Source organism: Poromitra crassiceps (genome assembly GCF_964638095.1).
Source record: "Poromitra crassiceps genome assembly, chromosome: 12".
Lineage (NCBI taxonomy): Eukaryota > Metazoa > Chordata > Actinopteri > Beryciformes > Melamphaidae > Poromitra > Poromitra crassiceps.
In genome coordinates, this window is record NC_139632.1 from 34,421,743 (window position 1) to 34,446,594 (window position 24,852).

The window sequence follows — 24,852 nt, forward strand, 5'->3', positions numbered from 1 at the left end:
TTTATTAAAATGGGATTTGCAGATTGATTGCATATTTACAGTAGAATTGACTGGTTATCTATTAGGGCTTTCACAGACTATCAAAACCACTAATCGACACTGTGCATCATGGTTGACTAATCGTTCCCCTGTGGTTTTAGGAAGAAACAATCTAAATAAATAAACATCTACATGATGCCATGTTAAATCAACAGAAGTGAAGGTATTTAGAGAGGGATAAGACTCGTCTATGTTGTTACTGCAGTCAAACAGTTGCCATCTCCAGCTCAGACAAGTTGCTGGGGTTTAGTGGCTCATTTGTAAACAGCCTCTCAGAGCCAATCAGGACTCTGCTATTTCACATACCCCCAGGTTGGTCCCGCCTACATTAGTTAACCCTGGATGTTTTTGAGACCTACATTAGTTAACCCTTTACTGCAGTGATACTCAACTTGCGGCCCGCGGGCGCCCCGTGTGGCCCCTTTTGCCCTACCCTTAACCAATCGTCAGTCTTCATTGCCTAAACCCAACCCAATCAGAGGCAGAGTAGTGCCAGGTCTTGCTGCAAGAGAGGCAAGGATGCTAAAAAGCAAGGATCAGACAACAACACTTGTTGTCCGTCATAATGGAACTGGAAGTGCTTTATTGGGTACACAGGCACACTTGACATAATGCAATTTCTCCTCCTGTTTAATCCAAACCGCAGCAGAAATCTCCACTGCGTGCTTTGCTCATGGATTTTCTCTGGCGACTGCGAGTAGCTTGTAGCTTTTGCGGGAAGCTACAAGCTACTTGGGTCTATAAATAGCTTAGCTACTGAAAAAGCCACTTGGTTCAAAAGTAGTGAAGCTACCACCAAGCTACTGAGAAATGTAGTTAAGCTATGTAGCTTCGCTACTTGTAGCAAGCTACGGCCCAACACTGCCAAATGTTCATGTCACTCTGGCCAATACTCCACTTCTGTTATAGCATTTCAGTCTGGAATATGGAATATCTTTCAATAATCTATAATTTAGCTGCTAAATTATCAAATACTGCCATCTGCTTGCTACCCAGGCACTTATGTATGTACCGTAAATTCCGGACTATAAGCCGCGGCTTTTTTCCCGTTTTTTGGCCTTTTTTGCCCCCTGCGGCTTATATAACGGTGCGTCTTATCTATGGATTTTTTCCAAAAAAAAAAAAAATCTCTCTTTTTTTAGCACTCTTTCTAACTATAAATCCACTTCTGTTTTAATTTCCTCTCTTGCCCTCTTTTAACAACATAACATAACATAACATAACACAACACAGGTAAGCAGAAAGAAAAAGACGAAGCAATCACGCCATGAATGAGGAAATGACTCACCTGCTGGAGGCTGGAGATACACGCTTGGGCTAAACTTTTACTCCGTGAAACACTATCGATTAAGTCCGACATCGCTCAGAGGTTTTGAGCAGCTTGAAAACAAGTTTGAAAACGTGCAGAAGTCCATCCACTCACTCACTAAAGAAACTAAGGCAACCGTGAACAGAGTTTATAATGCGGAAAAGCGCATCCGCGCACTGGAGGACAAAAACAACACAGTGAGTCCGAAAATGGATAAAATGCAAAATCGAAACCCTGCACACGCAGGTTGATGACTTAATCAGCAGGAGTAAAAGAAATAACATTCGCCTGATCAATGTAAAAGAGGAGCTGAGATCGGTGACATGGACGCTTTCGTGGCAAAATCCTGTGTTACATCCTGGACCTGAAGGAAGGCGAGAAACCACCAGAGGTGGACAGGGCACACCGGGCGCCTCGGCCACGTCCAGACCCCGGCCTGCCACCGAGGGCCATCTTCATCTGCCTACTCCGCTGGCCCGACCGTCAACTCATCCTCCAGGCTGCGGGGAAGAAGCCCCTCACCTGGGAGGGTACGCGCTTTTTCGTCCGGGCAGGACCTCTCCGCGTTGGTGCAACAGAAACGCGCAACATACAACAGCATCATCGAGTCAATGGATATCGCTTTGGCGTACTGTACCCAGCGAGACTCGTCATAACCAGACCGGACTATCTTTAGCACTCTTTCTAACTATAAATCCACTTCTGTTTTAATTTCCTCTCTTGCCCTCTTTTCACCACACCGCGGACACTGTGTGCCCAGCGGCGGAACAAGAGCTCAAAGTGAAACTGCCGAATATCTTTTGAGTTGGACTGGTCAATAGTACTGTGAGTAACTAAAATAAAAAAATAAAAAACGGAATTCTCTCTTCTTTAGCACTCTTTCTAACTATAAATCCACTTCTGTTTTAATTTCCTCTCTTGCCCTCTTTTCACCACACCGCGGACACTGTGTGCACTGTAAAAAAAACAAAAAATACCACAATGTGTGATTTTGTCTGGGGATTAGTGACCTGACTTTTGTTTTGTTGAAATGTTAATAAATGGGAGCTTCCCCAAACAGCGATCTCTTTCCCGACATTCCTCTCTGTGCACGAACCCTTTCATATGGTAATTAAACATCAAAACACCCGCGGCTTATAGACCGGTGCGGCTTATAGAAGAAAAAAATAGTCACCTTTGAAGGTGCGGCTTATAGACCGGTGCGTCTTATAGTCCGGAATTTACGGTACTTAACCTAACTATCCGGTGTGCACAACATTGTCAGACTAAAGTCCTGCTGACACCCCAAAAACCTACAATCCGCTACAGAAAAATGTATATTGTTTGTTTATTAACTGGCCCCTGGCCTCCTATCATTTCACGAAAGTGACCCCCGGGCAAAGCAAGTTGAGTATCCCTGCTTTACTGGCTGTTTTCGAGAACTTGTTGACGAGAATTGATCATTTTTATTGGATGAAAAAAACATCCTGTGACTATACGACTAGTGGACTTCAACAGGGGGGGTCTGTGTCCCCCAGGGGGTCCGCAGAGGTACTGCAGGGGGTCCGCCAAATTTTTTGACAAAGTAGTTTGTGAACAATTACAAAAACCGTACATCGTACCGGGTCCCTGGCCGCTCTGTTTCCCTATCGGGGTCCTTGGGCTGAAAAAGGTTGAAGATCCCTGGAGTAGTCGACTACCTTTTTGGAGTCGTTGATAACTAGTAAAATGCACTAGTCGTGAAAGTCCTATTGTCCATCTATGGGTCTGTAGTTCAGTCTGTGGTTTCTCAGCAGCCTGTAGGGGGCAGCGCAGGCCCCAGCCCACTCTGCTCCAGCTCTGCGATCACTGCCATGTGACTGAAGTCAGCTGGGCTGTGGTTAAACATCTCCACCAATCGAAACGTCTCATGCCTCTGGGTGCCGTAGAACAGCTGCACCTGATTGGCCAGGCACTGGGCCTGGTGCACAGTCTGGAAGAGCAGAACACACACACACACACACACACACACACACACACACACACACACACACACACACACACACACACACACACACACACACACACACAGAGGTTTATCAATCGACCATCTGAAAAGTATAGACAGTCAGTGTGATATCACCTATGGCTTTGAAGCCTCCATGTGGTATTGACAGATTCTTTCTGGACTCACAATAAACTTAGGGTCTCTCTCTGCACTCATCAGGACCACGCCCTTCTCCTCCTGCAGCTCGGGGTGATGGTGGAGGATCAGCTGACTGGGAGCGTGCTCCGCCGACATCTGAAACACAACAAACACATTGTCTCTGGAGTGGACAGACTTGGTAAATGAAATATATCTTAAGGCGCTGACAGGGTTCTGCGCAGCCTCGACTTGGAGCCGTGCCGCAGACTAGTGGCGACAGTGAGACTGTACATACTCGAACGTAACTCGATGCGTTGGCTGCGGTACACCTCCAAAACACTAGGCGGCGTGTGGTACACTCATGTCCATTACATATGACGCTATCGTGTTGTTTACCAAGAACTTGCAATCATGTCGGTGGGGGGACATTTTATTGTCCCTCCATTTCAAAACTCATTCCGGTGAGCCTGCAGAAGACTTTGATAGATGAGAGACAAGCACTGTTAAATGAGGAAATGGCATTTGCTCCTTCCTCACAACAAGTACGTCAGCGGATACGTGCGCGGCCCAAGGAAACGACCAATCACAGCTCTCGTGCTGGTCACGTCACGTCCGTGTTGATGCCGCGGAGTCACATTTTCAAGGGGCTGCACGCCTCCTCCGCCGAGCTGCGCCGATAGGACAGGCAGCTGCGGCGACCCCTCGGCGCTGGTGATTTTGCGTAAGCATAAAATCAGTTTAAGGGAAAAATCAGGCTGAGGCAACCGGCTCAATGCAGTGTCTCACGATGTTAAGTCAGGGAAACTTTAGCAGAAAGGTGAGGGCAGACAGGTGAGGGCAGACAGGTGAGGACAGACAGGTGAGGACAGACAGGTGAGGACAGACAGGTGAGGACAGACAGGTGAGGGCAGACAGGTGAGGACAGACAGGTGAGGACAGACAGGTGAGGGCAGACAGGTGAGGACAGACAGGTGAGGACAGACAGGTGAGGACAGACAGGTGAGGGCAAATCAAATAGCACATCACAACACGTCTCTGGGATACTCCCAGCAGCCCGAGGTGTTCTGAGCCAGTGGGGTGCTGGATGATTGGGACTAGGGATAACGAAAATGAAGAAAAGGAAGGGGAAAAAAAAGACAGAGAAACCGACCCTCATTAACCAATCATTAATCGGTTAACCGAGAAGATTAAAACGCGCTATTTGACTGTCTGGGACCCATTAAAAAATTACCATACAACAAATGCTTTATTTTTGCATTAGAAAGTGTTTATTTTTACATCTGCAAGCAGAAAAAACACAGAGCGTGTGCAGACTGAGCATGTGCTGACTGAGTGTGTGCAGACTGAGCCTGTGCAGGCTGAGCGTGTGCAGACTGAGCATGTGCAGGCTGAGCGTATGCAGACTGAGCATGTGCTGACTGAGTGTGTGCAGACTGAGCCTGTGCAGGCTGAGCGTGTGCAGACTGAGCCTGTGCAGGCTGAGCGTGTGCAGACTGAGCATGTGCAGAGCATTGGAGCGTTACCTGTACGTTGATAAGGGAGGTGAAGTGCAGCTGGTGACCGGCCCACTGACCCAGGAAGAACTCGTATCCCTCCGCCTGAGGCAGCGCATACAGGAACTGAGGGAAGAGACCAGCAGAGGAGTGACATCATCACAACATTATGACATCTTTAAAAGGAGTGACATCATCACAACATTATATGACGTCGTTTAACAGGAGAGAGTGACATCACAACATTATGTCTCCTAACAGAGATTCTCAAACTATTTCATATCAAGGACCTTAACACGCAAAACAAAGCAAAGCTAAAAACGCGAGGGGAAAAAACCCATTCAAGATTCACTTTAATAGCATAGTGTGAGTATTGTAATCAGATTATAAACGAGGAATTTGAATTAGTGGACGTAAAATAAAATTTGCTGTCTTAATTATGTAATGTTAACGTTAATATGTGTTTCTGTCATCTATGTTTCGCTCTGAACATAGTAGCTACAATGCTAACTGAACACAGGTTGCTATAACAACCAATAACACTGGCTATAACAACCTATAGCCAGCGTTTGGTTTTTCCTCCCCGAGCGGGAAGTGCAGCGTGGGGAAGAGTTTGATGATTGACACAGACAGCAACCAATCAGTAGGGGCTGAAAAATACGTCACGAAATCAGAGGTGGATAGGCTTGCGTCCAGGACTCCAGACCCAGGATTCATTGGGGCTGGTTACCAGGCTAATTAGTTACTGCACTATGCTAAAACCACAGAGGAACCATAAGTGCACAGCATCGACTCGTGGTTTGATAGTTGACTGGTCTGAGAAACCCCTAGTGTAGTGTGTGTGGAGTGTGTTTCGGGGTGGGTGCCGTGTACCAGGTGGAGTGGGGGTTCTTACCGTGGGACATGAAGCTGCTCTGCTGAACATGACGGAGAACATCTGAGCCTGTAAAACACAAGCATGCGCGCGTGCGCGCACACACACACACACACACACACACACACACACACACACACACACACACACACACACACACACACACACACACAGCAGAGATGAGAAACGTCTGAGGTTTCAACTGATCTGTGGTCAGATCTGTACAAGTAACAGTCACAATAGTGAGGCTCTTCAAGTGTGCTATGCCCTAAGACAGGCAGTGTAGCAAAAAATGTAGCCTGGAATTGGGAATGGAATGCTTTTGTGCCCACACATACGGTAGAGTCAATTCCAGTCGATATTCCATGCCACATTTTGATTAGTATGGCACTCATATTGTTTTATTTTCATGAACCTAAAGTGAATGTGTAAGCAAGCATTTGCCATATTTAAAAGTAATGGAGGGGGCACGAGGTCCGGCCCGATCCTCGGGCTGACTTTCACATCACTAGCTAGGGCCCAGGTCGGGCTCTGTGGTCTCTCTAGTGACCGAGACACCTAGCTAGGGCCCAGGTCAGGCTCTGTGGTCTCTCTAGTGACTGAGACACAATTATAAAAACACTTCTCCATTACAAAGACCTCACTGCTGCTGCCATCATTTACTGTATAAAGATAGATGATGCTTCCTGCCAGCCACCATGTTTTGGCTTCACTTTTGCAGAGCTGTCTTGATGTCCATATTTTAGACGGGGGTGATGATATGGGTTTCATATCATTGAGGTCCTGTGATGTCATCCTCTGCTGGTTGTTAAACTCACCGGTATGACAGCACTGATCGTGTCCTTGGTAGAATAATATTTCATCCAGATCTGAAAGAAGAAGACAGACGTCAAAACCAGGAGATGGATTGGAGTCTGGACTGGACCAGCTCTGATGTCACTTTAACAAAGAAATGACATCTGACTCGACTATCAGCAGCTCAAATGCAGAGTTCATAGAGACCTCCTTTTTTCCCCCAATTCATTTGAAAGAGTTTTTTGGGGTATATTTATGCCTTTATTTGATAGTTCAGTAGACAGACAGGGAAGGTGGAGAGAGAGAAGGGATGAGATGGGGCAAAGGACCACAGGTTGGATTGGAACCCTGTTCGGCTAGGTCAACCTGACCTCCCCCTCTCATTGACTGTTGAGCTGCAGTGAACGATATGATTGGCCAACTGGATATAACCATCTCTGACTTGGCTATTGTTCACAAATTGCAACAAATTAGTCGCTCAAGGCTCTGCAGACAGGAAGTGACAGGGAGTGATGCAACAGCAGACAGGAAGTGATGCGGCAGCAGCGGACAGGAAGTGATGCGGCAGCAGACTCACCTCGCCGATCTCCTCGTCTGTCTTGTCCCGGATCAGGTCCAGGTTCAAGATGGAGCCGAGTGTCTGAGAGAGAGAGAGAGAGAGAGAGAGAGAGAGAGAGAGAGGGAAAGAAAGAAAGAAAGAAAGAAAGAAAGAAAGAAAGAAAGAAAGAAACACTTAAGGCAGGGGTGCCCAAACTTTTTGGAACCAAGATTGACTTTTAAAGTTTCCAGTCTGCCAAGACCTACCAAATTGGGAGCCATAGCCATTACTGATAGCCTACATATGTATTTAATATGCATACAACAGAAAAATTATCCAGATAATTAAAAGCTGATATAGTTCAAAGTATCTCCGCCAAGAGGTTTCTGTGAGTGTTTTGACAAGCAGTAACCTATGTGACAACAAAACAAACATGTGGGACTGACTGGTTGAATGTGAGATACTGAGTGACACTGCAAAGTTACATAGGCTGAAAATTACTTTCCCAACAGTGTGGGCCAGTCAGGCTGTGTGTGTGTCTGTCTGTCTGTCTCCTCTCACCTTGTCTTTGGTGAATCCTCCGGCCGCTGCCCCGCCGGCGACCATCTTGTCCCGCTTCTCCAACTGCAAAGATTCCAACAACACAAACTGACATCAGCTTCACATCACACGCTCCTTCCCAAGACAAGAGGAGGAATACAAATAACATGTGTCAAGTCTCAAGTGTAAATGTGGATCGCCAAGTCCAGTCAGAATAAGTCAAGTCCAGTATCAATTTAATATCTTAAAGAAAACTAAACATTGAGGACTTTTCACTGCAATATGGTTTGAATGGGATAAACACTTGGTCAGAGCACCATGAATTTAATTTCTACAATGAGTTTCAACTTCAGTAAATCCAATCATTCGATCCAAATTCAGAACACAGAATTTAAATTAGTCTGCTGGAACAAATCTCATCACTTTCAATCAAACTCATTTACACAAACAAGATCTCAAGTCAAGACTTTTCAAGTCAAGTCAAGAAACCTTTCCAAGTCATCAAAGTACAAGTCAGAGTCAAAGTCACATGACTGTCATTGATATTCAAATAAGCCCCTCCCACTGACGCTGTGTGTGTGTGTGTGTGTGTGTGTGTGTGTGTGTGTGTGTGTGTGTGCAATACTCCACCTCTTGCTCCATCAGTCTGATGAACTCGGCCTGTTTGGAGCTTCTGACCGTTTCTGTCTGGACCTCATGGCGTTTCTCCAGGCGTACCTGGTACTCCTGTGGTTTGGCACTGAGGACAACCATAACATAGTTTTGTTTTTGTGTCCTAAACTTTTATCTGTCACTTTATGTACATGCAGTTTGATCATTGAACACTGGGTAGAGCATTAATGTGGAAAGTGGCAGTGCATATAGTTAAGCTCCCAGGTGTTGAATATATATATATATATATATATATATATATATATATATATAGCCTACAACTAATGATTAACTATACTCAGAACGAACTAATCATGAATGATTAACTAATCATTAAAGGCCATTAGCTAGTCATTAACTATTAATTAACTAATAGTCATTAGTTTACTAGTAACTACTATAACATTTGTGTACCTTATTGTTGTTACCACCTTTTCTTTAGCCTGTGTAAGTAGGCTTCATTGAGAGCAGCATATATTATACAGGAGTCAAATCCCTTGTATGTGTACATACTGAATGTACACATACAAAACAGGGGTGTCAGTAAATAACTGTGATGCTAGTTATCTAGCTATGTAGCTAATCCACACAAATAAAAATTATTAAAGATATAAAACCATCTTTCTATGGGGGATCAATAACACTGTAGCACACCCCGTGACAAACTGAGCAGTAACCCACGCCTCGTCTAGGTAATGACCACTCCTCGTGCCTAAACCCAACCCAATCAGAGGCAGAGTAGGGCGGGTCTTCCCTAGCCTAGAACTTAAGAGACGTAGGTTATAAGAGACGTGGGCTCCATAACAAGGCTAAAAGCAGAAACTAGCTCATCTCAGAGAGAGAGAGAAAGATCCTCCTGGTGTCGTGACCATAGATTGTAAAAGGTTTACGTCAATGTGTCCATCATAGCAGGGGAACCATTGGGGAACGCATCCTGACCAATGATCCTGACCGCTAACACCGGCTACGTTAGCTGACCCACCTGCGCAGCCTCTGTAGCTTCTCGCTGTATTTGCTGTAGTACGGGTTCTCCTCCAGGCCCGGGTCCGGCTCGGCTCTCCGGACAGAGAAGGCCCTGAAGGTGAGCGGGCTCAGGCCGGGGAGCAGCGGCCTGGGCCCGGCTCTGACCGCTAACATGCCCCGGTACAGACACGCCATCTGCACCACGGCCAGAGACATCTTACCTGAACCGTCCCACATCTACAGCGGTCCGACCCGCTCCACGGGCCTTTAGGCACAACGTTCCGGGCTATAGAAACTGACCGAGGAACTATGGAAAATATATTCAAATTATATGACTGTTCTCTTTACTGGGAAAATGTAACAATAGTAACAAACTTAAATAATTATAATGAGCTTTACACTGCTGTCAGAGTCAGAGATGTAATGTTTTAGTGCTGACACAGGCTGGTGCTCCAAACACACCACAAATGTTACACACGATTTCAGACGGACAAGCCCGTCTTTATTGTCACACGATTACACATCAACACATGCACGGACGGCCACAAACACACACATGCTGACGGTGGCCGGTGAAATTTGTCCTCTGCATTTAACCCATCCTGGCTTTGTCCTTTCCTCCGGGGGGCAGGCCAGGAGCAGTGGTCGCTTTCTCGTACAGCGCCCGGGGACCAACTTCGGATGTTGTCGTCACTGGTCGGATGACGATGACGATCTGATCTTCTGCATGTTTTTAATGGGGGGGGGGGGGGGGGGTTATATACGGAGGAGCCCCCCTGGGGGAGCACGGGGAGAACATGCAAACTCCACACAGAGAGAAAGGCCCTTACGACGAGATACCCCACCTGGGCAGTGGGCACTGAAGATATGGGGGGGAACACAACCACAGCGCCCACAGTGTCCCAGGCGAGAATCGAACTCAGGACCTTTTGACTGCGAGGCGACAGCTCTACCACTGAGCCACCGTGCCCCCAGTGGTACACCAGTGGTTCTCAACATGTGGTCCGCAGAGCACCAGGGGTCCTTGATGGGGTTCCAGTGGGTCCCCAGCAAAAAAGTGGAATTATTTATTTTCCCTATAATTCCATCCATAAGCAACACAATGACAATATATGACTGTCATGGTTAAATATTCTAAGTTGTGATGCGTTTATTTAGCTGTAGTCAGACTCAGACATGCACAGACTTCTGAAGGGCCCGAACACATGGTTAAATGCTTGAAATAAGGTCTGTGGTTATCAAGACAATCTTCACAAATGAGGGCCACTTTTATTATTTTATAAGTGTAAATGCGATTTTTTTTTAAACACGATTTTCATTAAACGCTTCAAAAGTTATAAGTGGTCCTTTGTGAATATTAGCTTGCTGAACACAAGTTCACCGTTTCATAAACTTTTGTTAACCAGAGTCGTCAACATGTCTGCAGTTGTTGCTCGTTTGGTTTGGACGCTCCAGGGTGCCGCTGTTGCCTCTGCAGCGGAGTGGCCGTGCAAAATGAGTAACAGGCCAACAGCTGTATGCCCTAGGGCTGGGCCATTATTCAGTACTATCGTTTGTCTTTCAGAGGCATCATATTGTCATATGACAATTGCCAGGTATGATATAATTGGATTACTAAACATGACTTTGCTTACATGAACCATATTGTGATATAAATTGGTATCAAGAATGACCTGTGATTATTGTGATAACCATTTAGTTTGTTCTACTCCCTCTTCCTTGACCCCCCATTCTCTCCCCCTCTCCAATATAAGATTATTCAATCCTGTTTATATTGATACTGCTTAGCTAAACATATTCTCTGTAAAGCCCTCTGAGACATGCTTGTGAATTAGGGCTATACAAACCTCACTTGACTTTCTGTTGGAGCCGTGATGCTGTATAAAAGGAGGCTGAAGCCAGGCTGTGTTTCTACTGGTTTTTATTCCTCGTGCTGTCAGGTGGTACAGAGTAGACACAGTAGAGACACGGCATTTGGCACAATGGGAGACGTCGTTCGCCCATCCGGCCACATGGTGGCGCTGCGGTTAGAGGTTTCACCTGCTAAACTACTTCAAAACTAGAGCCGCAGAGCCATGAACTATAGGAATGAAATAATACAGTATGAAAGAAGCAAAAAAACAAAAACAAAAAAAAACACCTCACATTAACATTTACATGTCTTTTCCCGCCCGCTGGGAAAAAGACTCAATAACAATTAGAGAAAAAAGACCAAATTAAAACAGCGTTAAGCAACAGAGTGGACTGTCTACTTATGTCCCTTGGCGGTCTTGAATGAGACCTGCAGGGTCTTGTCTCCAAGCCGGTAGCCGTTGAGGCTAGCGATAGCCATGGCGGCCTCGTCGTAGTCGGTCATGGTGACGAAGCCGAAGCCTTTGCACTTGTTGGTGTTGAAGTCTCGGATCACCTTGACGTCGGCCACGGCGCCGAACGGCCCGAACATCTGCCACAGGAAGCTCTCGTCAGCGTCCTGCGTCAGGTTGTAGATGAAGATGCACCAGCCGGCCGGTGAGGGGGGGGCGCCCATTCCCCCACCCAGGTGGTCCACATGACCCATAGGAGAGAACCTGAGGCAGAGAAAGAGAGATGGGCTGTGAGTGTTACGCCCACTGAGTGGCAGAAACATTCAGCTTGAATGCCGTGAAAACACTTAAAATGTGTGTAACGATACGTTTCGACGATACAATACATATCACGATATACGTTTCAAGGATACAATACATATCACGATATACGTTTCAACAATACAATACATATCACGATATGTTGTTGCGATTGGGATACAATTAGGGATGCACGGTATTTATCCAGGGTACCCCCCAGGGTTCTCAGAGTTAAATTTAAGACTTTTTAAAGGATGGGTTTACCGATGGGGAATATGAATATATATTAATTCTTAAAAAATCTTAAATTTCGAATCCGTTGAAATTGCTTGTTCACAGCCAGAGAAAAAAATAAATGAAAAAAAAAAAAAGAAAAAAAATGGGCCAGGTGACGCGTTTCGACGCGAAACGCGTCACCTGGCCCAATTTTTTTTTTTTTTTTTCATTTTTTTTTTTCTCTGGCTGTGAACAAGCAATTTCAAAAATTTCAACGGATTCGAAATTTAAGATTTTTTAAGAATTAATATATATTCATATTCCCCATCGGTAAACCCATCCTTTAAGACCTTTTTAATACCACCGAGAATGAAATGTAATGCCAACTTCACTGCCATGCTGGCAAAAGTGTGAAGAATATAACCGATAAACGGTATGGATTTTAAGCCATAGAAAATAATTATTTAGCAATACTTTAATTTACCGTAATTTTTTTTTTTTATTATAATACTATAATACTTTATTATAATACATTCATAACACACTTGTGTGCCCAGGGTCACGCATTTGGACTCAGCGGTGGGGGCGGGCCTACCTGAACCTCTGGGCTTGGTGATGGACAGGTCCGCCGAAGCGCCGCGATTGGTTGTGGTAGAGCTGTGACAGCACCTGGGCGTTCTTGGCCTGGTTGGGGTTGGCAGCGAACTTGACCGTGATTGGCTCAGAGGCGCCGGGCGGCTTGTGTCCGTTCAGCTCCTCGATGGCTTTCTCCGCCTCCGCCCTCTTGTCCAACCGGATAAAGGCCACGCCCCTCGACACACCTGAACACCCAATGACAGAACAGATAGTTAGAACAGGAAGTGTCACTTTGGACTCTGGGCTTGCGGTCTGACTAGTCTCACGTGGCCAGCCCCACCATCGACGTCAGCAAGCTAGCAGCGACGGAGGGTCTGAATCACAAGCCTCTGAATCACAAGAGACGTCCGGCGCTGGTTTGGCTGGGCTGTGATGAAAATTACGTCATACAGCGCCTCCTACAGCATGCCTCCCGTATTACAGCCCGGCAAGGAAACTTGTTCATTTCTACTGTACCTCATTGTTTTCCCTCGAGGTCACAGAAAGCAGCTCGCACATATATATTATTATTATTAATTATTAATTAATTATTATTATTATTATTATATATATACTCGTATATATATTATATATATATATGTATATTGTACGTACCGTTTATACTTATTGTAGGCCACAGACGGTTTTAACTTAATTAGCATAAACATTCTAAATTGCCCCTAGCTTACGTCCTGTGGCAGTGTTTGCTAATACAATAGCTGACAGGAAATAAGCTAGGTGTCAAACCGTTCACTAGCAACACAATTCCGTGAAAATGATCTATATTAGATTGTACATACCATTGACTTATTGTAGCCTATATTAGATTGTATACTGTATACAGTATACTTATTGTATTGTTTGTGAGTGTTGTGTTGACTGAATAAAATAATACTATCTGCCTCTCTACAATGCTCACAGCTGATAGAGAAGTGTGTGTGTGTGTGTGTGAGCGTGCGTGTGTGTGAGTGAGTGCGTGTACCGGTGGCTTGGTCCACCAGCACTCTGGAGTTGATGATGCGTCCGTATCGGGTGAACATCTCCTCGAGCTCTGCCTGGCTCATGGTCTTGGGCAGCCCGCTGATGTACAGGTTAGCGTCTTTGATCATGTCCGAGCTCGGCCGCGCCAGCGACACCTAGAGGCAGACCAGGAAGTGAGGTCAGAGCGCTGCACAGGACGCTGTCGCCATGGCAAAATAAGAGCTAAAGTCACGCCCACGTCCGGTTTATGCATACGAACCCAGGGGTTTCATCCGCCATTCTTTCTTCCAAGGACATTAAGGAAAATGCTTACAAAAATAGTTTTACTTGGTCAAACCAATCAATTCAGCTATATTTAGGAGAGAGACTATATAACATTTTGCTCGGGAAAAATTAATAAACATAGCGGACAATTTTCTTTGGACAGCAATGTTTGACCAAGTAAAACTACTTTTATAAGCATTTTACGAAATGTCTATGGAAATAAATGGCAGTTGAAATCTCTTGGTTTGTATGCTTAACCCAGAGGTGGTGTGACTTTGGCTCTCTATACACAACACCAAAATACAGTGACAAGTAGGGCTGCAACTAACCATTATTTTCATTATTGATTAATCTGTCTATTATTTTCTCGATTAATCGATTAGTTTCCAAAGCCTGAGATAAGTTAAGTTTTGTTTTATCCACAACCCAAACACATTCAGTTTACTGTCATACAGGAAAGAAACCAGAAAATATTCACTAACAAGCTGGAACCAGAATTGCATTTTTTTTTCTTAAAAATGTACTCAAACCAATTATCAAAATAGTTGCCAATTAATTGAATAGTTGACAACTAATCGATTAATCGTTGCAGCTCTAGTGAGAAGTTCTGACAGCCATTCTTAGAGAAAACAAAAACGAAAAATTAAAAAAATTAAAACATTACATATGATATTTGTGTAATTAAAATAAAAATATTAAAAACAACCACCATCATCAGGAATTCTCACATTAAAATAAAAAAAAGATGAAGGGAAAAAAAGTCCTATGTTAACGGTTTGGAACCAGGAAGTGGAGCGCACAGCGCCGCAGGAGCATCCAGCCTCCGGGCTCACCACATTTAGTCATTTATTTCAAAACGCTTTTATTGAGGATTTTCTGTTCTATGCAAATCAATGGAATTTTATATTTTCAGACTAAATCCACACGTTTCTCTTTGATTTGCATAGAACTCCAGAAAAATCCAGAATAAATGCTTTGTGAAAATAAATATTGCGAGCGGCCATGAAAGTGTTGTAAGCCTCTGGGACTCGGTGGTCACCCATCCAAAGACTAAGCCACACACAGCCAAACCTGCTTAGCTGCTCACACAAGCTAGCGATGTGATGCAGGAGCTAAGGGGTTGCCATACATGTTAGTGGTTCTAAGGAAGATAGTGTCTGCTAGTGTGTGTGAGGAGGGAAAGTACGAGGTAAGGACTAGTGTGTCAGCTAGTGTGAGAGAGGAAGGAAAGTACGAGGACATCTGGTGGCCACATATTAGTGGTTCTTCTAAGGACTAGTGTGTCAGCTACTGCATGTGTGGAGGGAAAGTACTAGGACATCTGGTGGCTGATGGCCAGCGTCAAGTCAGCAGCAGAACGGGTTGGACGTCCAGATGGCAGGTTTCAAAATTAAAGTGCTGGCTCCTGAGCCAGGAAGCAGGAACAAGCAGAAGGCAGATAGACGGATGTCACAAAAAAGGGGGAATTGGAGATAAAATACTGGGGGGGGGAACTGCTGCTCAAACTGCTGTTCTCGAGTGTATTGTTAAATATTTTGGTGAAATTTCATACGAATCCGTGTAGCTGATTATGAGATATAAACTTTATGTATTTGTTCATATTTATGGATCTAGTAATGGTTACCAATGTGTCATTGGGCCAAATTGGATGTCTCTGTGATGTACCAACTCACGGGAATTTGTGCCAACGTGGCAGGAAAAGAATAATGAACAAACCAGGTGAAAAACAAGAGCCGTTAGCCACGTCGGGGACTTGAACCCTCAATAATTTGTACTTAAACTAGGGGAGTAACAATACGCATATTCATACCGAAGCGTTTAGGTACGAGGCTGTAGGTTCAATACGCATCGCAAATGAAAACCGAAATGAATCTTTCGCTGCTGATCAGTGCAAGTCTACAAGGATATCATGGTCAACTAGAACTGAGACTAAAAAGACGAAAGGTGTTACAAAAACATTGTCGTAAGTTGAAATAAAAATTTAAATGAAACTGAAAATAATAAAATTTAGTAAAATAATTTTAAATGTTTAAAATCAAGGACATCTCTATGGCATTTCTACTGTTTTGCTGTATCGAAAGCTTACCAAACCATGACACCACTGCGTCGTATGGAAGTGAACCGTGAATTTTGTGAATGTTACACCCCTACTTCTAACAGAATAGCCATGTTCGGAATAGTTCACTCATTCACTATTCCCCATGTAGTATTTATCATATAGTGAACTATATGGGGAACAATCAGAGGAGTTTCTGACACTACCTCACTCTTCTCCTCCTTCGGTAAACACGACAGCATTGCATTATGTTATATGGGAGAAAATGTAGGGTACATTCTCTGTTCACTAGAAATTGCAGTGCATTGTGGGTATTTTATAGTGGTCTATATAGCGACTCAAATTAACAGCTGAGAATTCGGACACTAGTAAAAAAAATGGTGAACACATTACGGTATATAGTCCACTCTTTCTGTAATAGGGACCGGTTTCGAACAGGGCTATGGAGGTGGTAAAAGCAGGAAGTAAAGCAGGTGTAACCAATGACATTAACGAGGACCCTGGCACTGGAACACCTAAATGGAATGGAACCTAGTCTGACACACGGCACAGAGAGAGAACACTCATATTGATCAAGTCAGAAAATCACTCTGTAACGAAAATAACATTACAGCCTTCTTTTAAATAAACACGGTTGAAAAATCCTTTCCCCTGGAGGCAAACGGACACTTGGCAGGAGAGAGAACATAGCATGAAGTTGAGACAAGAAAATAAAAAACCTTTTGGCACATTACCTTGATAGTTTTAGACTGTAGCCTCAGGCCATTGAGCGTACTGATAGCCCTCTCTGCATCACTAGGGTTAACAAAGTTAACAAAGCCGTAACCTAAGCTGTGGCCTAGAGAAAAACAAAGGAAAAAAAACAGCTAAATAAAACAACAGGGTGGTGCCTGGAGGTCATCTGGAGGTCAGCACGCAGCCGCAGAGAAAACGGGGAAAAGAACAAAGTAAAGGCAGAAAAACTCTAAACAGTGTTCAGTCTTACAGGTTTACACTCATTATTACATAATAACAACAACAAAAAAACATTTTAAAACTTTGTCAAAATCTGTTAAAACTAAGGCTGGGTACCGAAACCGGTTTTACGACAGCACCGGTTAAAACGCTTCTTTTAAATCTGTACTTAAACTCTCCCTGATGAATAACACAGTGTGTATATAATAGTAGTATATAATAATATACAGTAGTATATCATATATAGTGAAATATTTCTATCACTATCAAACATTGGCGCTATAACAGCCCTCTTTACGTTTTGGTCCATAACTTTTGAACCGTAGGGTCCCTGGATAAATAAACGTCAACTTGAAACTATGTTTCAACTACCACATATAGCCTATAATATTATAGCCTATGTTTATTAAAAAAAAATAATAAAAAAATCGATCTCTGGACATATGAATCGATATCAAAGGATTAAAATAAAAATAGATTCAAAATCGGAGAATCTATTTTTTTAACCCAGCCCTAATGAACACGGATGAATCCAAAGCTTTGAAACAAGCTGAGCATATAGAAACAAGCTGAGCTAACGTTAGCAACCAGCGCGGCTTGCAGTCGTCAAGCAAATTCCGTTTGAGGAAACAACTATTTTAACGCGAAGTTGCTTTATTCAGCGTTTTGACCTGTTGTAATTAGAGAGTGTGTTTGTTTTCAGAGAGGAGGAGACGTCTGCGGGTATCGGCTCCCGGTACAAACCTTGAGAACAATGAACACTGAGGGAATCCTAATCTCATAAAATGGCTGGCATAATTCCACACTACTGGATGACGTCCTGACACGCCATCTTCTGTTATTCAGGGATGCAAAGGCATTGGTAGTGAAAAAGGTGACATATCAGGGCAGACATAAAACCACTCAGAAAGCCTCCGAAAAAAGGTGACTGTCACCTAAACGTGACTACCGTAGTTTACATCCCTGTGTTGTTTTGAGTTTGAGACCCCACGCGGCAGAAAATTACAGAGTATGTTTAGATGTCTTTAATAAAGTTATTTGCTTAAGAAAGCAGCCTTCTGAGTAGGCTACCCTTGCATAGTCATATCAGTGCAAAATCCACTGAGAAAAGGTCTATATTTTCATTCCAGCGAAAAACAAAAAAAACAACGATATCAGCTGCCGTATCGGTTATCGGTGACACCCCCCACCCTTCTCTAAAATCGGTATCGGCCACAAAAATTCTTATCGGCCGTGCTCTACTTTTTATCCACTTATTTCCTTTCATTTGGTCTTGATTTTACTATGTGCAAAGAAATAAACAAATAGATGTTTTAGCCATTTCTGGGGGACGGACTTTAACAAACTCCTCCTAGGGGGTTAATCACATGGGCCTCAAACTTGCACAGCATATATTTTATTAGTATTCCAACTATTATTTACTATTAAATTGTTATAGTTAACGTATGTTTTATTTATTATATAAATTTTCTAATAGTGTTTTGTATTTATTCATAAATATAATTAAAATTATTTATAAATGCAATTTAAACAATATACTCTTACATTTCACAGGAATAAAAAATAGGTTCTTTAATGTTATTTGTGTAGTTTTTGGTTCAGGCAGTGGTGCATTTTAAAGGACCGATGTCAGAAAATATCTAAACGATACCCATCCGTAGTTAAAACTTTTAAAACTGAGAAACAATATAAAATAAACTATGAACTGTTATTAAATAACAATTATCAAAACAAATATACAGTAAATGATTGGCTCTGGTCACTATAGGCGGACTGTGATTGGCTGTTAACATTCAATAACTGCAAAAAAACAAAACAAATAAAAGATTAATACATCAACAGTGCAGAAAATTAAAACAGTCAACAGGTTATTCCACAGAAAAAATAAATAAATAAATAACTTCTCTAGGGCCGTATGATTTCCAGGATGCAGACAAAATCACGGACTTTGGTAATAAAAACGTAAACATTGAATCAACTGTAAAAGATGGAATATTGCAGAATTTACCATAATTTGCTGGTTCTAATTGAAATGGGGGTGGGGGGGGGGTCAAATTAGGCCTAATTATTGTAGTAACCTAAATTATTTCATAATTGTAAAATCACAGACGAGTAGGCCTAGAGAAATAATTCCGTTTTTGATTACGTTATGTACCGCAGGGATGACAATGGGATTTTTGTACGGGACTTTCGGTTAAATGTATGAAATAAGGTCTGTGTCGGGCTGGGACATATATAGCTAAAAAGTATATCTATATACAATATTTCATATCAGTCGAAATCCATACTGATATTTTTTAATTACGGTACCCGTTTTTAATAGTAAATAAAAAACATGATAGAAAAGTTTGCATTTAACCACTTTATTTTGAACCACCTTATTACTGAGTGCACTGCAAGCAGTAGTTTACGGACATGGTGAAGTTTTATTTTATTTTGAAGAACACAAACTTCACTGTTTCATAAACTTTTGTTAACCACAGACCTTATTTTCATGCATTATACAGAAATCCCATTCACTTTCACATGTAGTGATGTTCTCCGGACGCATTCCTGCGCTATTCTATTGAGGGATGGGTCGGTCGCGGGTGGGGCCCTTACATCTCCTCACAACTTGGCTGCCACTTCGAGAAACAAAGTGACCTTAAGCCCTAAATTCAGAGCAGAGCAATACGCAAAAGACTATTATGAGTCGGGCGATACGCTGTTTTAGAAAAGAAAAGGGCAAAAAAAACAACCCAAAAAACAATGGATTTCATAGGGCCCTAGATCATCTTAAAAATAGTTAAAAAACAACAACAACTGTACAATAATTTGAGCAAACAATCAGTCAGGTACAGAAGTTAGCTGATGCAGTAACATCACACCTCAGAAAACCGTAAAAATATAAATAAAAAAATCCATTAACAGGTAGACAGAAAAAAATCTATATAGTCAGAGGACCATAAAAAAAATCCCAAGTGCAGCAGCAGACAGAGGGAGGTCTATCACCAGGGTTGCCAGATCTCATGAGAGGAACAAGGAACCAGGTCTTAAGCTCCAGCCCAGGGCCTGCGGACGGGGAGAAGGCCCCTCAGATCCCGGGCTGGAGTAGCTTGAAGACCTGGTTCCTTGTTTATCTCCGAAGATCTGGCAACCCTGCCTACCTCTAGCAGTAGTAGGGAGTAGACAGGCTGGTAGTTGTGCGCGGTCCTGGTTTTCCTACCTGCCACTTTGTCGCGGATGAGCTTGGCGGACTCCACGTCTCCGATGCTGGAGAACAAGCTGCGGAGTTCCTCCTGGCTCATGTTCTGGGGCAGGTAGTTCACAATCAGGTTGGTCTTGGCGTCGCTCTCCACATCGTCCGACATCACGTCCTCGTAGCCGTTATCGAAAACCTCCTGGAACACCACAAATGCCAGGTCAGCCGCTAAACTCTTAACCACCAGTGTAGGGAATTAGCCAGGGGCCAATTTAAATTTAAATGCCCCAATAAATCTCAGAATGCCCTTAAAAACCATGATCGAGGGGCAAAAATTGTGCAAAAGTTTTTGATCGTTTGATTTTGTTTCAATTAATTACATTTCCATCTCAAACACACATTCAGCACCTCAAGCTGGTTACCAGGAGAATACGTTGAACACACACAAACAGCGCCTGCTGTTCACGAGCTGTAGCACATGCGTGTTTTGTGCTCTTCATGTGCGAGTCCAACGCAATTTGTCCCATCGTGCCCAGCTTGAACACTCTACGGCACAAGGAGCCTCGCGGCCGTTGCCTGCAACAGGCCTAAAGCCCTCATATTTTAGAGTCTGCTGCCACATTGACTTGACCTGCGACTCGCGAGGGAAGGTATGACTGACCCACCACTGTCCCACAATCTTTGCCTGGATAAAACCACATCCCACAATGTGCTGACTTAACACAGCAACGTTACCTGTAAAATCCTAGTCGTACCATAAAAACATCTTATACATTTGACTAGGGGTGTCCCCGTGTACACGGCTAACCGGATATTAAATCACAACGGTTTAGAAAAATCAATAACCAAGTACACATCAGTTGTGGCTGTGCCTTTAAGTCAGCACGGCAGCTTTACGACAGTCTTAAGTTAGTAAACATAACAGTCATTGGCGACAAGGATGATGGATTCTCTGCTCTCACCTCTCTCCTCCTTCCTCGCCCTGCCTGGCGAGCTGCCGATCCCGTTGGTTCGCTGGCATGAATGCTTTGAAACGTTCATAGTAGCCGTCGAGCTAGCTGATGCTAACGTTGAAATGTGCGGACTGTGTCACACTGCTGTCTGGACATTTTGCTGCTCAACAGAATGTAAAAGCTCTGGCTCTGGCAAGCGGGTGAGTCTGTCTTACTGCGTTTCATTTTTCTCATCAAAACTGTTTAGAGGTGATGCCTGCCTGCCTGCCTGTAAACTACAGATATCTTTTATGTTATACTTAGTGTTCACACAGGGTATATGCAGCAATCCTGAAGCTAAATTCAATACTTTTCAAGACCTTTTTCAAGACCCTTCCAATAAATTTCAAGACCCCATCGCCACTTCGAGCTGTAACCGGTTACACCTTTAACTAACACTTAAGGCTCTTTCATACACAGATCGCGGAAAAATAGCCGTTTAGGAGTCCCGTAAAGCCAGCCGCCTCGCCACAGAAATTGCTTTCACACGAGCCAAGCAGCACGGCCACATTACCGTGCTGCTCTGTACTTTCAGGTGAAATCCCCCGCTCCCGCATTGAAAGGCGAGCAGAGGGATTTCCAGCTCCTCCTAGCCCAAATTAATATTTTCATAGGTTAGTGTAGCCTAGGCTACTGTATGATGAACGAATTCAATTCAACAACAGACTTTCCTCCTTCTCCTAGTCCGCTGAGGAGATCTGTATCGGCATTTTCATTGGCTGTTTGCCGATATCATAACTTAATAAAAAAATGCGCGAATTTGCGGCTGCTGCACCTGGAAGAATCCCCTCCTACAGTAGTTCTGTGTCTGGAGCAATGTCCCGCCCACAGCGCTATCTGATTGGTTACACATCAAGCAATAGCCTATCAGAGAGCTCAGAGATGAAATCTTGACACCTCACCTCAGTGCTTTCTGTTCAGCCGCAGCCTGCACTAGACAGGGGGACAGTGCGAGGCTGCCTGAAGCGAGAGCAGCGGACTAGTTGGCTGTTGTAACTGTAACACTCACACTGTGTTAAGGTAAAGCAGCAGATATTGTCATGCCAAAGTTGTAATAAAGTTAATATACATAATAATTACCTACGCTGACATTGCAAAAACACCACGATCTTATGAGCGATTCGTATGAAGCGCTGCCTCGCACAGTGTGGTGTGTGGAGATAGGTATGTCTATCAGTCTACTTTTTTTACTTTCACTCGTCACTTTCTTGATACATGAGGTGATTTCCCCTGTAATTTTTTTATGAATGAGCTGACCATTCGCACCTTTTCCGGCTCGCTGCGACGACCTTTCAAGTGGAGGCGGGTTGGCCGCCAATACGGCGATGTGACAACCTTTGGTGCCGGGACAAAAGGCGTACAAGAATTACCCACCAACGCGCGTTCATGCCTTTCACATCGGAGCCGCGAATCCTAATTTCCGCGCATTTTTCGGCTTTCATGGCCGGTGTGAAAGACCCTTTAGTTACTATACACTTTGAGTTTGAGATTACCACTTTAAATTAAATTGAACACCAAACTTGCGATGGAATGTACACACCAAAAGTGAAAATATACTCTTTCCAAGTAGGGATGCAGCGGTATGACATTTATGTTTTATTGTAAAATGCCAAATGTAAAATCTACTCGCCAATGGCGCTTGGCGGGTGTTAATTTCGGGCCCTGCCTGAAAGGATCTAAAATACCAGATTGTTGGTCGCTGCATGATTTGTGTTACTGTAGTTCGAAAATGTGTGTGTGTGGGACATACAAATATATAAACATGTGGTGTGTCTGGTAGTGTGAGAAGCAGCAGGAGTGAGACGTCACCTGTTTGCTGGAAGGTTTGTTCCCATCCCGGTCAGACTGTGAACCCTGGGTCTCACACACCTGAAACACACACACACACACACACATGACACAGGGCAATGCACTTCAGTCACATCATGGAAACAGCAGTCAGTGCAGACATATTACCTGGAGTGTGTTGTAGATTTGTACGCACATGTGTGTATTTCTGTTTATATGTGCATTTTTGTATGTAATACATGTATGTTTGTCTGATAGGAATTGCAGTTTAAACCATTTAAAAATTCTGTTAAATAATCACAGATCTGGTGCCAATATTGTTCAGTCCCGAGTAGTTGTACATGTTGAACTGAGGGTGCATTCCCACACAGGGAATGGAACCCCAACCAGTCTCTCTCTGAGGTAGTAGCTTACCTTGAGGTATCTGATGTGGCCTCGTCTGACAGCCATGGAGAAGATTTAGATGATCAGTCTGGAAGAGAAGCAGGGAGATATAGGACAGTGGTTCTCAATGTGGGGTCCGGGGACCACCAGGGGTCCTTCCTTGAGGTGACAAAGCAAAGTGAAGGAATCATGTGTTGACTGGCAATTTTACAAAAATGCCTGTATAATACAGAATTCCCAACCGAAAGCTAAGTGACATAAATTCATACATATTTTGATACCTAACATATCAAATTTCAGACTGAAGTATCTGTGTCCCTTTATGCATATAAAACATTCTTAGTCATGAACAATAAGCTGGAAGCATTAAATCCCACTTTGGGCGACAGTCACTTTGTGTGTAGATAATCGGTATTTGTTGATCAATGGAAAACTAAGAGCTTTGAGTACCAGTATCTAGAACATTGTAAAGGTACAGGAAGGGCTAATTAAAACGTTAATATTGAGTATTTGTAATAGAGAATATATGGCGTTAATATAATTGGATATGTATTTTTAATCTGAAAAAATATGTACGCGATCACCCATTTGCAGACTGGAAGAACAACGAAATTCAACATTAAGAAGACAGATGTAGGATTGTTAATTTGTGAGACAACTTTTAATTTGGGTGCGTTCGTAAATAGCACTCCGAGCGCCAAGAGCGCACACTGGACCGTTCGTAAATTGGGAGCGACGTTGTAATGTAGCCTACCGTACCTTCGCGCTCTCATTTCAGTGTAGAAGAGCGTCATGGTGGATTTACGAACAAATGAAAAGTGAAAACAGTACAGTTTGAAATATATTGGTACATGATTGTTACCCCCCCCCCCCATAGCTATCCGGACCCTCTGCTAACGTTAGCAACCCACGCGTCAACCCGTACTGTTTCGCTGGCGCCGCATCGTGTTTAGCACGACACAGAGGCTATTGGCCTAGCGCTGCTTTGTGTGAGCAGACCAGAGAAAGAGGCTGTTAGCCTAGCTGCTTTGTGTGAGCACGGGCCGCGACGCAGCTAGCTAAGCAATGCCACCTTCATATATTTCTTACCTTGCACTTGGATCAGTAATGTTCGGTCTGATTTAAAGAAACTCCTCTAACAACATGCAGCTCTTACGGATAACACGACAACCTAAGCAAGCACCGTACCTTTGTTTGATGTGTTGTCGAAGCTAGTAGCTAGCTGCAGCTTTGGCGGAAAGGGGGTTTGCTTCCGGGTTTCTTCTTCACCACAGTGCTGTACCAGACCCGCCCAACTCTGCCCGAGGAGTGGTGGTTGGTTGGGCGTACCGGTCCGCCATTGGTCAGAAGAGGTCAGAAGGCCTGAGGCAGAGCTCGCAATTGGCTGGATCTGTTGCCCCGCCATTGGAGCCTGGAAACAGCGCCACAGTCAATTACCTTAACGTTATGTTAACTATATGCAGCTCGCTGCCTCCCTGCCTGTTGAGAGGGATTTAAATTACTTTTAATACT

The 24,852-nt window shown here is 43.7% G+C and overlaps 2 protein-coding genes across 5 annotated transcripts; both read right to left on the bottom strand.

The window, feature by feature from the left end:
* Window positions 1-9,543, bottom strand: atpaf1 (ATP synthase mitochondrial F1 complex assembly factor 1; the record flags this gene model as incomplete). 2 transcript variants are annotated; one of them, XR_014553213.1, is made up of 10 exons in its annotated part: window positions 1-1,064; window positions 2,578-3,299; window positions 3,501-3,608; window positions 4,976-5,071; window positions 5,841-5,888; window positions 6,638-6,688; window positions 7,192-7,254; window positions 7,714-7,776; window positions 8,323-8,431; window positions 9,326-9,543. XR_014553213.1 is itself a non-coding variant. In XM_083647593.1 (9 exons), the coding sequence occupies 9 exons, from the start codon at window positions 9,541-9,543 to the stop codon at window positions 3,117-3,119; spliced, it is 939 nt and encodes a 312-aa protein (XP_083503719.1). In that variant the 3' UTR covers window positions 2,374-3,116. The 2 variants fall into 2 exon arrangements, 1 of the variants encoding a protein (XP_083503719.1); XM_083647593.1 differs by lacking the exon at window positions 1-1,064 and having other exon boundaries at window positions 2,374-3,299.
* Window positions 9,544-11,210: 1,667 nt separating this feature from the next.
* LOC310786454 (ELAV-like protein 1) lies at window positions 11,211-24,604 on the bottom strand. 3 transcript variants are annotated; one of them, XM_083647664.1, is made up of 8 exons: window positions 24,529-24,604; window positions 23,371-23,428; window positions 22,978-23,037; window positions 20,201-20,375; window positions 16,776-16,879; window positions 13,723-13,876; window positions 12,721-12,946; window positions 11,211-11,873 (listed from the first exon to the last, which is right to left on the bottom strand). In XM_083647664.1, the coding sequence occupies exons 2-8, from the start codon at window positions 23,404-23,406 to the stop codon at window positions 11,555-11,557; spliced, it is 1,074 nt and encodes a 357-aa protein (XP_083503790.1). In that variant the 5' UTR covers window positions 23,407-23,428; window positions 24,529-24,604; the 3' UTR covers window positions 11,211-11,554. The 3 variants fall into 3 exon arrangements, with proteins under 3 accessions (XP_083503790.1, XP_083503792.1, XP_083503791.1); XM_083647666.1 differs by having other exon boundaries at window positions 23,371-23,499; window positions 24,529-24,589; XM_083647665.1 differs by having other exon boundaries at window positions 24,430-24,534.
* Window positions 24,605-24,852: the final 248 nt, after the last annotated feature.

What these genes read in the sequence shown, in the direction of transcription:
- LOC310786454 (XM_083647664.1), bottom strand. Translation starts at nt 23,406, where the DNA reads ATGGCTGTCAGACGAGGCCACATCAGATACCTCAAG. An exon ending in TACAGTCTAAAACTATCAAG is followed by an intron (nt 13,877 to 16,775) that starts GTAATGTGCCAA and finishes GTCTGCCTCTAG; the next exon opens with GTGTCGCTGGCGCGGCCGAG. An exon ending in GCTGGTGGACCAAGCCACCG is followed by an intron (nt 12,947 to 13,722) that starts GTACACGCACTC and finishes TTGGGTGTTCAG; the next exon opens with GTGTGTCGAGGGGCGTGGCC.